At 33.7% G+C, this 13,916-nt stretch overlaps 1 protein-coding gene across 2 annotated transcripts; it reads right to left on the bottom strand.

Moving 5' to 3' along the window:
- Positions 1 to 5,585: 5,585 nt before the first annotated feature.
- LOC142519103 (secretory carrier-associated membrane protein 1-like) lies at positions 5,586 to 12,305 on the bottom strand. Of its 2 annotated transcripts, XM_075622013.1 has the most exons (13): positions 12,034 to 12,305; positions 10,889 to 10,945; positions 10,311 to 10,418; positions 10,172 to 10,234; positions 9,768 to 9,801; positions 9,314 to 9,436; positions 9,056 to 9,118; positions 8,533 to 8,626; positions 8,136 to 8,181; positions 7,982 to 8,049; positions 7,720 to 7,768; positions 6,068 to 6,133; positions 5,586 to 5,968 (listed from the first exon to the last, which is right to left on the bottom strand). In XM_075622013.1, the coding sequence occupies exons 1-13, from the start codon at positions 12,088 to 12,090 to the stop codon at positions 5,882 to 5,884; spliced, it is 915 nt and encodes a 304-aa protein (XP_075478128.1). In that variant the 5' UTR covers positions 12,091 to 12,305; the 3' UTR covers positions 5,586 to 5,881. The 2 variants fall into 2 exon arrangements, with proteins under 2 accessions (XP_075478128.1, XP_075478129.1); XM_075622014.1 differs by lacking the exon at positions 10,889 to 10,945.
- Positions 12,306 to 13,916: the final 1,611 nt, after the last annotated feature.

The raw sequence follows: 13,916 nt of genomic DNA, 5'->3' as shown, positions 1-13,916 counted from the left end.
AAAACACCTCATTTTCAAAAATACCACATAACATATACTATATATTAAACAATTAAAAATAATTATCTAATAAAATATTTTCCCTCATACGATCCCCGGTTTCCATTCCTCGATCGCGTCTTGAATAAGTTTTAAAATACAGTTTTATGCATTCTAATAGAAAACCCTAATTTAAAAATGTAACCATGCATATCATATTTAATTTATGCAATTAAAACCATTTAATTGGTCATTTTTCATTTTTCCCAAGATTCGCATGCAGTTAGGTTACGTTATCGCATTTTGGACATTCACTACAAGAAAAAGCCAAAACAACAACGCACATACGACAAAGGTTTTTACTAAAACCGTTGTCGTATGCTTTTTAACAACGTTTTTAGTGAAAACCGTTGTCGTATGTGCGTTTTTAAGCAAAATACAACGGTTTTATAAAAACCGTTGTCTTTCGGGGGCAAAAGACAACGATTTTATAAAAACCGTTGTCTTTTGTATAAAACCGTTGTCTTTTGCAGATCAAAGACAATGGTTTTTAAGGTTAATGACAACGGTTCTATAAAATCGTTGTCTTTAGGCGTTTTTTAGGGTTAAAGACAATGGTTCATAGAACCGTTGTCTTTGAGCTTGTCTTTTTGGACAATCGACAATGGTTTTCTATAACCATTGTCGATTAGCGTGTGTTTTGGACAAATAACAATGGTTTGGAGAAACTGTTGCCATATTTAGCAACGGTTTTGCTGAAACCATCGCTAAAATTAGCGACGGTTACAGTAAACCCGTCGCTAATTTAAAAATAGCGACGGTTTTGCTAAAACCGTCGCTAAATTTAGCGTAAAACCATCGCATATTTTAAATTAGCGACGGTTTTTCTGAAACCGTGGCTAAGTTTAGCGACGATGTTAGAAAATCGTCGCTACATATAGCGACGGTTGTAATCAAAACTGTCGCAAATTTAAAATATGGGACAGTTTTGCAATTACCGTCGCTAATTAAGCAAAACCGTTGCAAATTGTCTATAAATATCCGCACTTTCGGTCCATTTTCCTCCACACCACTTCACAACACTTAAAATTTTTATCTCTTACACGATTTTATCACTTCACAACACTTAAAATTTTTCTATCTTACACGATTTTAGTTTCGATTTATGGTAAATTTTTTCGCTTTATTTTTTGGAAAATTTTGAAGTGTTAGTTAAGTTAATGAATATTGTTAGCATAGTCAAATTATGAGTTTTTTTAGATTTGTTAAATTATTAAAAGTAATTTTTTTATTTTACGAAAATATTAGCGACAGAAATCATGAAAAAATCATCGCTAATATTAGCGACGGAAATCATGAAATAAACTGTCGCTAATTAGCGACGGTTTTTAATAAATCCGTAGCTAATTTTATTTGCGATGGTTTTTCAAAACCGTCACTAATTGTAGCTACAGCAACGGTGAAAAACTGTTGTCTTTGAGCGAACCCTTTAACCACAGGGGCTTTAACAACGGTTTTTCAGGACATACGACAATGGTGAAACACCGTTGTCGTATGTCTTTTTTCTTGTAGTGATTACACAGGCACATATATTTAAAAATCATACTTTTATTAAAATAAACTGACATACAAACTCGTAAGCATATATAATTTTCATAAATCATTTAAACACATAATATCATTCAGCTTCCTCAACGTAAATCATTTTAGCATATAACATCATAATCATTTCCTCATCATATATTATTTTAGGTGAAGTTTGATACTTGAAAGTGACTATCATTTATCATTCATCCTCTAGTCGATTGATCAATCTATACACCAAGTACCAGAGGGCGGGTCACTGGGTCGTGGCCAATATGAAAATACGATCGTTGGGCTCCTTCTGGGGCCTTCTCCTATGAACGCGCTCCCTCTAGGGCATTTTCTCTCATGATATTCCCACTGTAAGTTCATCGTTACTTCTTAAAACTGACCCCCCACATATTCTCCGTGTCACAATCAATTCACATCCTTCAAAATATTTTTCCTCTCCTTTTATTTATAAAATATCTTTTTATTCCAAAAATTGTAAAATAACATTTCTTTTTCGTACATACTTTGCATATATCATAAAAATATCATATTTTCATCATAAACATTTTAAAACATCATTTATCATGTATTATGATTCTTCAGAACACTATCAAATCTTTCGCACTACCCAGGACGGAGAATGATAATTTTACCCCTGGATCTCGAACTTCCCAATTTTGACTTTTGCTTCCTTTTCTGGACTCGAGCCTATACGAACCATCATCTAATCTTATTTTAGACTTCTAATAATTTTCTTAAACGTAAACCCGAGCCTCTCGATTTATTTAACTTAACAGCTAAACTATAACGCGTTTTGAACTCGAATCAATTCAAAACTTAATATTTTTTTTCCAAATTTTAAACTTAGACTTTTCATCCCTAAACTACCCTCGTGAGTCATGAACCATCCCCTGTGAACCACGATCCAGCCTCTATCTTCCATGCCTTAATCGCATGCGCAAGCCCCATCTCTTTCCAAGCTAGCGACCCTCCTTCCACCGAACCGCCCTCGACCAGACCATAGTCAAGCCAGCTCTAGACTCTTAGCCACCCTCCTAGGACCCTACTGGACCCCTCTGCACCAGCCACCAGCCATGTGCAGCTCCCCGTGGCTTGCTTTCCCTAACCGGGCCCTAACTTCTTCTTAAATGGCTCGCGGTGTCCTCCTTGCCTCCACCCTCGACCAACCACACTAGGACTCTTCTAGCTACAAGAATTCAGCCAACACAGGGCCTGGATCAAACCTGGTCAATCCCTTGTGCGGCTGCTGTCCAACCTATACATAGGAAGCCACAAAACCCTAGCCTTCGACTCCTCCACAGGCACGGTTCCTCCCCCTTTGGCCAGCCCTCTCCTAGCACTTAAAGGACTCCATTTTTTACCCATAGACATCCTCTCCCATCCTTTTCACTAACAGCACGTCCCTAGGAGTTCATAACATGTCTCAACCAACTATTAAAACGTCCATGTTTTGAAATAATTCTCTCAAACGTTATATAAACTTGATCATCATGTTTTTCATTTAAAATATCATAAACATGCATATGGTTTGAATGATGCAAAAAGAAAGGTTTAGAACGTGCTTTTGCGTTTAAAACACTCGAAATACGAATACCGAAGCGGTGGAATATCGGTGACAAACAGATGACGATTTCTACCTTTTTCGTCGTCAAAACCTCACCAAAACCCATTTTGGGATGCAAGGGAGTCGGGTGATTGTTGTTGGAAGAAAAAACGATAAAGAAAATCCAAGAATGAATGAGGGGAAAAAAATTGAAATCTCCCTTGCAAGCTTTCCCTTGGTTCGGCTGTTTTCCTTCTTGAAGTTACGTAAATTTTGTGTGTGTGTGTGTGTTTCGATGTGTGTAAATGTGTGTGTGTTTAGGGTTTAGGGCTTATTTATAAAATAAAAAAAATGCTTTTTTAATTACTTAATTAATGAGCTTAATCAACCCTAATTTTTAATTAATAAATTAAGCTCATTAAGATCAATAAAATCATTAGACCTCAAATTAAAAGATTTAAAATTATCTATTTCTAAAAAAAATCCTTTATAAATTCATAATTTCATTGCTCTCACTAATTAATTTAATTTTGATCTTAAAAATGCAATAATTTTTAAATTATTTAAAATAATTTTCTTAACTAAAAATAAAAATTTAGCTTTTAAGTCTTTAGCACCTTAATCATCTCCGGTCCTCCGTCTCCGGCAAACCATAGATATTCGCTTGAAAATCTTTGAATTATGCAATCGAGCAAAATTACACAATTAATCATTTAGTCACTCAAAATATATTATTCATGCATCCAAAATCATTTAATTAAAATATTTTAGTAATTTAATAATTTTCATGCATGCGGTCTACGTCGATTGATTTTCAGACGTTACTTTATAAGATCGAACTGATTTTTCTTTTGACCGAGCTGATTTGACTGTGCTGGTTGATCGGCCTGATCTGCTGGTTAGATCAGCTTGGCCCGAGTTGAGCTGATCCAAGTCGAGTTGGTCCAAGTCAATTTGATCTTTATCTTGATTATAACTCTTGCCCATTGATTTTTGGACAAAGTGGTGAACATTTACGTTGTATCCCTTTTTCTTACATTTTCACATAATCAAGAATCACTTAATTTTGAATTCTTATGAGATAGATATGCTTGAAATGTTAGGCTATATACAAGCTGGAACTCTTTCTTTATTCAACGCAGAACCAACAAATTTATCACGATTTTTAACCATCTTAAGATCCGATATGGACGTTGACTTTGGAAGATGATTGGTAGATAATTGGCTTAGCTTTGGCATGGATTCTGAATCATTCCATTTCGATAATCAACCCGAATGTCAAGTTGATTCCAACTTCAATTATATCCAGCTTTATCTTGTGACCACCGGCTTGCATAGATAACATCCCAACCAATCGAGCTGGTATGAGATATGACTGGTAGAAATTTGACTTAGTTGTTCTACTGTTTTGATTTCTAGTCATTTGAATTACCTAACTATGAGATATTATCAAATAACTTAAGAAACTAAGTTGTAATTTATGCAACTTGTTTCTTCCAACTTGACATCCACTAACTACACACTTAATGAAATATGTTAGCAATACAACAACAAATTTTGTTATCATAAAAATCAAGATTGCTAGCTTTTCCGCAACCCAACGGCAAATACAATTGTTAGTTATTTTATATATAAAAAAAATTATAATTATCTTCAAATATGACAACATTTTTTTTTGTTTTTTATAACATTTTTTGAAAAGGTAATTTATTTTTATTCGCACTCTTCATAAAACAAGTGATTTATAGTGAGTCTATGCAAAAGATTATTGTTAGCCCATCTATAAAAAATTTGGAGACAGTTTTGAAATCATAATTTTTCAAAATTTTGAGAGCTTTAAAATTGTGTACTTTCAAAACAAAATATAATTGGATGTTTCAAATATTTGGATGGGGTGTATCCCAAATAGTTGTACTCAATTTTTATCTATTAATTTGTATTTGCAATTATAATAGTATATATTGCAAGTTCCCAAATGGACTAACTTATTCAGTTATAGCAAGATTAAGTAAAATTTTAACATCTGTATTTTCCCACAAATTTTTGAGAAAATTTTCAAATTTGGCAAAATATTTGAAAAGAAACTATAGGAGAGATTTTATTTTGACAAGTTTGGCAAACCGGAGTTTCAAGCTATGGGAGTAAATTTAATATCACGGATATTGCACAAATATCCAATAAATGCACAATATTATTACCTCTTGAAAAGTTTTACAAACACAATTTGAAAGTCGATTTTTCTTTTATCGAACAAAGAATACTGAAACTTTTCCCAACAAGTGAACCACCACCAACCAAACATGCCACACTCACATGCATTTGGATTATGAATCATGTTTGCTAAATAACTTGCAACTGACATTAAGTTTGTATGATCAGCGTCATTCTCAAGTTTAATTCTATTTACATATTCAATTCCAAGGAAAATTATAAGAAAATCAGCCAACCTTGTTGTACTCTTAAGGAATAACATAAAATACTGTCATTTGTACACGACTATTGTTATGCACGAGGCTCCATGTGAATCTGTAAATCCGAATCACACGCCAGTACGCCACAACAAAAGAAGCTCAAACCGAAGAAAGAACCAATGTTTATTTAACTATAGTAGCTGGGTAAAAAATATGGAATTACGCAGAAAAGGTATGGAGTTTATAGAGTTGGCTGTGGGGTTCGTAGAATTAGTTTCTCACGTCTTTTATAGGCATGACTTGTTAAAATTCCCAGTATAGAATCAAGATTTTTGACTAATCAGCTGTTGTGTTACAATGCCGCCATCATAGTTGATCTTGCTGCCTCCCTCTTCATTTCTGCAGCTTTTCCACTTCCTCTGAAGTACATGTAAACTTGCTGCATATGTTGGAAGAAAATCAATAAGATTCGATTCCTCCAGATGAAGCCAATAAGAGAAAAGTAATAGGATAGTCATATCTAATACAGGTATGGAACCTGAATCACCCATATGCTGATAATTGATTCAAGGCAGAAGAATCCAAAACCCACAAAATAAAATATCTGCGAAGACCGAAGCATATAAAAGGCCTGGTTGTTTGCCCGAAATAACAGTAATAGCAGAACAAGGCTCAGATGAAGCATCAAAATAAAAAATAAATAAAAGAATGACAAAAAAACCCACAGAATTACTATCAAATGGAAGCATTTCAAATAGATACCGATGAAAAGAATGTGGATGTTGCCGAGCACATCTTGAACTCATGAAACCAAAGTCATCATAAACATCCAAAATAAAAGATAAATACAAACAATTTGAAGAAACTATTTACCACCCTTGTTTCATAACCTTTCTTTCTCTAAATTTCTTGCCACATCTCAAATTAGCATTTGGCACTCTATCAAAAACTATAATTTGTGACATTGATGTAATCCAAAATTTTTAAACCATATAACAGTCCAAATTCACATTTATTTCGTACTTTAGGCGAATTATTGTTCCAACAATCCCCTTCACATTAGTTACACCATAATGCAAATTTGTAACTTATGCAAATTGACTTGACCTTTGTCTCCGATGCAAACTACACAATAGAGTACTTATCGATTTATCAAAAATTATAATTTACGATAATATTTTAAATTATACAACAGTCAAAACAATAAATTTGCAGTAAATACAATTGTTGCTACCCAATGTAACAAAAATGAATTATAAGACCAGTGAATAGTTGATTGGTAATTCAGTATAGTCTGAATAAAAACTCCAAATGATAAACAAACCTCATATAGCCAGCGCACTTTTACTCAATGATCATTCTTTCCATGAACAACATGGTCAGCACATTTTTTTTCAGAGTAATTTCTCAATGTTCAAGTACGTCTTGAAAATTTACTAGGGGTTCAAATATTATATAAGTTATTGCCATACCAAAAGCCATTGTAGATAAAAAGGAAGTTATGTTATTGTATTTATTGCAACATACGTTGCTCATAACACTGCTTTTATTTAAAGCTTTTATGTGATGAATGCCAAATTAAAGCATTGGTTGCGAGACAAATAAAAAGTTTTTTTTTCACAATAACTAGAATTTTTTAGCCGCTGTTGGTAAATTAAGATGCCAAGATTTTTATATTGTTTGCAATTTTAAAAATAATGCTATTAATTACATAGAAGAGATGTATCATCATGCTTATTTTCAAATTGCTCCATAACAGCATCAGTATTTTATTTTCTTTATGTATGATGTTTAATCTAGAATATAATCACTACCAAAAAGACGCCTTTTTCTTAATTTTTTTGAATTAAAAAAGCTCCTTTCATAATTATATCAAAACATCAAGATCGTTTCTTCCTTTTTATAGAAAAAGAAGCATTTAAAATTTGAGCTTAATAAAATATTTTTATAATATGTAACTTGTGTAGCCAAACTGCAACATTGTTCAGTCTGAAATTTAGCCAAAATCTAGTCATAAAAGTTGGTTTAAAGGGCAATCTGGACTCTGGTAATCTGAAAGTTAAAAGATTATTACTTTTTGAATTTTTCAATTAGCATCTAAAAGGTACGGCTTGAAAGAATAGTATGCTGTGAATGGAATACGAATCTCACCCGTGCAATTTAAGAACCACATAATTACAGACACCTTACCCCAACGAGAGCATTTCCGCTTAAAAGTTCAATTGCAGGCAAGATTCCACTGTCAAAGAAAAATTGGACATATATCAACAAACAAAAACAAGCAAAAATGATAATGATTAGAATAAATATGTTAATTTTACTTCTTGGCAGTAATAAATTAAGCTCTACTATGATTGTCCTGTTGACGTGAACATTTTTCTGGTTTTATGTCTTTCACTTATCAAATAAAACTCATCATAGTTGCAGCAGGGTCCAGAACAAGAAAACTTACGTCAATGATTTCCCTTTGAAAATTATTGGAGGAGCAACAGCAGCAAAGATGCAGAATGCAATGTGAAACTGAATGAAGCAAATACAAGTTGAATATGTCAAATTACCTTAATCATAGAGGAAAATCCTAAGGTTGAAGAGAATTGCATACTAACCACATAACTCAAGAAGAACCACCCAAACTTTAAAGCACTATCAGTCCTGCAATCGAAATAAAAGCAAAAGAAAACAGAAGTAATAAAGTATCAGAATGAATGAAGCACTCAGTTTGTTTAGTTCAAGAATAATAAGAAAAACCAACAAAATATCGGGTAATTAAACCTAATGAAAGTAGTTTTGTTATTCTCACAAAAATGTAAAAATCGAAAAAATAAAAGGTGACTGGAATTTCCAAATTTAAAGCTACTCGGCAAGCATAATTCACGTAATACTTATTGGTTCCGGTGGTGGGAAAATTTTCAGCACCATAGTAGCATCTTGGAAAGAGTGAACCAAGTCACTAGCCAAGAAGAACAAACAAAAGAAAATAAAGGAAGAAGCTCTTGCCAGTACCTCACTGCACGATAAAGAGGACGGTACCATAACACGTAGGCTCCAGGAACAGCTGATATGAAGTAGATGATAGCTAAAAACCATATGGTTGGACCTACAGAAGAAAATAAACCGTTTCACTTACTGTTGCAACCACAAATATGATAACACACAACTGTTGGAAATTAACAGAATATGCAAAGGAAGAAGATGATAACAAATGTAAGTAAAATGAGATATATCTAAATAAGAAAATTTCCCTAAGGTAAACCTCTGTACAAGTGTGCTCTCCAGTTGCCCCTAGCCTAAGCTAGTAAAATTACACAACAAATGAAAATATCTGAATGCCTGACTCAAAACAAATTCCCTTCTCTTATCTTCTCTTTTTCTCCTTCCCCAAGTTATTTCGTCTCCTCCCGTATAGATTGTGACTTATGCCATTTTATTTTGGCCCAATACACAAAAGTCCGCAACACTTACATCTTGATATCTTAATATATTGTAGAACTTGCAAGAAGGCTGAATCATAGGAGTTAACACAAACCTTCACCATTCACCCAAGCTAAGGTTACAGCTACAACATTCCAAAGAAGACACCCAATCAAACCTGTAAGTCACCATTTCAACTTAATCAATAATCCATGTTGCATAAAAACATTTATGTTGCTCAATGTAATTCTTGAATTAATGCCATTACAATAGAAGGAAGGAAATGGGAAAAAATATCATTATAAAGTACTAGAGATGGTATGATGGCAATTTGCTATACTAAATCACACGGAAAATAAATTTATTAGCATACCCAACAATGACGTGAAAGCAACATACTGCAGCTTCTGTAAATGTATAGGAATTTCATTCGCAATGTCATTATGAATAATTGGGAAGAATGGAGGCCAATTTTTCTCCTCAATGACAACTCCAGCTGTCAAGAAAACATCACATTGAACAATATGTCACCCAATTTTAATAGATTATTAAACATCAAGTTATGTTCAGATAGACGGATTTAATGGATTTGCATCATTACCACAAATTTACTCAAATTGTTTGGGTATTTTTAAATCCATTGATTTTAAATCCCTCAACTTCAATCTTAAGTTAATTTTTAACCAAACCAATATATTCCAAATCCTTAATTATTAAAGTGATTTCAAATACACTATTACATTTCTACTTTTCAAATGAAATCCTTCCATCCAAGCATAACTTGAGGGAATTTAAAATAAATTTACTAGCATGAAAAAAAAAATTACATCGTGCAATTGCATCTTCCTTCCTTTTCAGCTCCTATACAGCACCAGAAAAATTAAATTGGTTAAAATGTGAAGAAAATGTCTGAAAGAATGTCAATGGAACTAATTATAATCATCAACGCAAAATAAAAAAGAGATGACATTATAGATTCATATACAGATGAAGGATCAAAGAAAGAAGAATAAAGACAAATATTTAAAGCACAATAGCATGCACAATATCAAACAAGAACTTTTTGTATTGATGATAGGATTTCAATGAGATGGCTAAAAATGGTTACATCACCTAATATAATCAGCAATAGCCAATATTCAAAGAAAAAATATGAAGTAGCCAACAAAACATATTACTACGCGATATCTACTCTAACTTAACTAAAAAGCAACAATGCCACAGTGATCACCTGTTCCCTCCTTGTCAATTCAGCTTCTTTAGCCTGGAGCTCCTTCTCTTTCTTTTTCAAATCCTTCATAAGGTTCATAAATAACAATATTATTTCCACCTCTCAAACTCTAGGTTATTTAACAAATTTTAAGGCATACCCTTGAACTATCAAGAGGTATATCGATTGTATCCCCACGATCGTAGCCAGCAGGTTCATGAGTAAGAGGTAAGAGTTTGGAATTTGCAGGAGGCACACTTCCAGGTTTCTGAAAATCTCAGCATAAAGAGTGAGAAACGAAATGTCAACAAATAACACAAATTAAGGCACTACTTCTAAACAATCTGACTAAATGCAAGAGGAAGAGATAGAGCAAGAGAATGGGAAAGAGAATAAAATACATTCAACAACTAAAAAATGGAAGAGATGAAAGTGACAGTTTCAAGCCTTAAATTTCATCAGTTAACAGACTTATGAGAACAATCTAGAAATCAATTTATCTAACGGAAAGAAAGGGAAATGTGGTTTCTCTTTACAGATTAAAAAAAAAGATGTTTCTGAAATATCCTGGAGCAATTACCAATCTGCCTTCTTTGCAGAATCAATATGAGGTAATCCATATTGTGTATGTGTGTGTTAGAAAGAGAGAGAAAGGAAAGAAGTGCTTATGAATTGTCACGGGAGGTTAGACGCATGGAATGAGTGGACATGGAAAAATCAGAAAGAGAGTGAATTTACTGGCATATAAAATGCACCCCCAGAATAGTTTGAGTTACCCCTCCCGCGACCTTGATCCTGCCATCACCGGCTTACATTAATAACTGGAATGGACATTATTTGAAGCCATGTCATTATCCGATAATGTATCATATAGAGAAGTTAACTTTACTACAACAATTTTAATACACTGGGTAAGCAAGCATCTGAATGTACTGACATTAGCACAACAGCTACTACTAAGCCGAAATAATTCAAAAGAGCAGAAAGTAGTTATTTTATGCTCAGTTCAAGTCCATGGATTCCACACAAAACTAAAAAATAGCAACTTGAGTAAGTAAAATAAATAACTAAATTTTTCTGGCAAATCTAATTCTGCCAAGATTAGATTCAAACTCTAAATGAGGTAATAGAAAAATTAAAGATGAGAAAAATGACTTCATCATGAATCCATGGAACCATACAGCTGAAAGTCCAAACCATGCAATATCAATCTCGTTGTAAGCGCAAGCATCATCCCATGCCAGGAAATTTGTTCATTGTTAAGTAAAATTTCATTCTATGAGTCAATGGTATGCTACATTCTAAGGCTTGATTGGAAGCGGATTAGAGAGAACCCACAGAGAGTCAGAACCTAAACAATTTTTATTCTGGACCCATGGATATATTCTAATCCCACAACAATTAGTATCCCGTGAACAAATTTTAGCTTATATAACACATAATTTATTACAGGTCAGCTACAACCTTATTCAGCTGACAAAACCCGCTGCTCGATTAAATATGAAATGGTAATACAAATAGCATTGTTGTTAATATTTTTGAACAAACTTTACCAGAGCACTGTTCCCTTATGAATCATACAATAACCATACATGCGCTGATTCCGACAGTCATCAAGGATAAATCAGCCGACAACATAAAAATTTCACAGAGTGAAATGCACCAGCCGATTCTATCCTCATTCATCATTTCCATTGTTCAAGAAACGTAGAATAACGTCAATGTCGTCACAAATTACATCTCAAATAATTTTTTTTAAAAAAAAAAGCAGATCTGACATTTCAATCGCCTAAACATCAAAATAACGCATTGAGGAAATGCATTGCCAGCCAAACAGATTACATTTCATGAATTAACCTCCTGATTTAACACAATGGGATTACCGCAAAAGGGTTAACTTCTTCCTCAGCAAAAGGATTGGAATCATAATGACCAGCCATGACAATGGCCTTTTTCGAGGCGAATTGCAGATGTTATTCACAGATCTGAAGAGTATTATAATGTATCATACGAGTAAAATTGAAAGTGATAGGCAAAATCGGTTCTAAAATCGTTAGTTGGAAACTTAGAATAGCGGGAAAGGGGAATAATATGAGGGTGGTGACTGGTGAGGCATTGCATGTCGATGGAAGCTCTTTTGATACATAACTCGGGATGCTTTCAACAGCTAAACTCGGGATGCATGTCGATGGAAGCTCTTTTGATACATAACTCGGGATGCATGTCGATGGAAGCTCTTTTGATACATATATATATGACATATATGACATATATAATTAGGATCCACGTAAGATCAAATAAAGCAAAATAAAAAAATCAACATAAAATAATATTTTTCATGGATCAAACTATATAAAAATTATAAAATTAACTCGTAAGACGACTTCATATGAGTTTTTGTGTATTTGATATATTTTATAAGAGGCGTTTAGAAGAGATGATGTTAAGATCAATCGCTTATCACTAGACCAAAAGTTATAAATGCTAGTCAAAGTATAACTTTATTTTCTTATACTAGTTGCAGCACAGAGTGCACTTGCTTGAGTGATAATAGGCCGGGCTGTTAGGCACATGAGTTCATAGACCAGTGAAGATTAAGAAAAACACGCTCTAATACCGCCCGTTTGGTCCATAAGTCCCTTAGACATCAGTCTTACCTTTTCTCTGTCGTCTTCCTTTCCGAACAGAGACAGTATTATCGGCCGTTAAAATCTTGCGCCACTCTTTTATGACTCACCTAGCCAATCAGATCATGCGACATAACGTCAGCAACTTGACGCACGAGAATTTCCCAGGAGGTCACCTATCACGGTATTATTCTCACTCGTGCATGCTTAACCCAACATTTCCCTAAGAAGTATATAAATATGCTTCTTGAGATACTTGAACACATGACCTCACTCTGATGCCAATTGTTAAGATCAAGTGCTTATCTCAAGGCCAAAATCTATAGCTTTTGGCCTTGAAGCCAAACAATAACTTATTGTGTTAGATCAATCTTCCGTTTGCTTTATATTACAGATACTCCGTCGCTTCAGAAGAATCCATTTAACTGATCATGTAATGCTAAGCTATTCAATCGCTTTATCATCAGAATATATTTGATCTACTCGACCGATCTTGCACTAGTCTGTGGTACATGAACTACTTGACCGTTCACTCTATCCAAGAACATTAATAAACGGTAGAGTAAAATTATCATTAGATACAAGTCACACATCTTACAAATATCTCGTTTACTTTATGAGAAAAGCTGGTAGACTGATCATGCACGACAAAACATGATATCAGAAGTTTAGACCGCTTTCCTTAAAAGTATATCACATAACTAGTTACTTTTTGCTGTCACTGGCCGTTTTCTCTCAGATTTGGTAAATGCCAAATCGCTCATTAATTAAAGTGTACAATTAATCAGGAAGGGATAACGACATCATTACTATTGCATTGCGCTCATTAATTGAGCTACAGTTGAACATTGAACAAGATACAGGAAGTATTATAAATACAGAATGCCAAGAGGAGATAAATTTAACAACTACAAGATTTCAGAGCACCTTTAATCTTTACAAATTTATACTGCTGAATAGGCCACTCATAAGATAACACTCATCAGATTTTCAAGGATCATCAAGAGATTCTGTCAATTCCCTCTACTGTTTCTTGCCAAGATCATTTGAGTAGTTTTTCGACAACTTGAATCAAAAGATTAATTACTTTACTTCATTAGTGTTTTATTGGTTGTTAAACTGTATATCTCAACCATTTA

This window comes from Primulina tabacum, chromosome 11 (assembly GCF_025594145.1).
Source record: "Primulina tabacum isolate GXHZ01 chromosome 11, ASM2559414v2, whole genome shotgun sequence".
NCBI classification, from domain to species: Eukaryota; Viridiplantae; Streptophyta; class Magnoliopsida; order Lamiales; family Gesneriaceae; genus Primulina; species Primulina tabacum.
Note: the sequence above shows the minus strand (reverse complement) of the source record. Positions and strands in the feature narration are given on the sequence as shown.

What these genes read in the sequence shown, in the direction of transcription:
- LOC142519103 (XM_075622013.1), bottom strand. Translation starts at nt 12,090, where the DNA reads ATGGCTGGTCATTATGATTCCAATCCTTTTGCTGAGGAAGAAGTTAAC. An exon ending in TGCTTTCACGTCATTGTTGG is followed by an intron (nt 9,119 to 9,313) that starts GTATGCTAATAA and finishes GGTGACTTACAG; the next exon opens with GTTTGATTGGGTGTCTTCTT. An exon ending in CCTCTTTATCGTGCAGTGAG is followed by an intron (nt 8,182 to 8,532) that starts GTACTGGCAAGA and finishes TTTCGATTGCAG; the next exon opens with GACTGATAGTGCTTTAAAGT.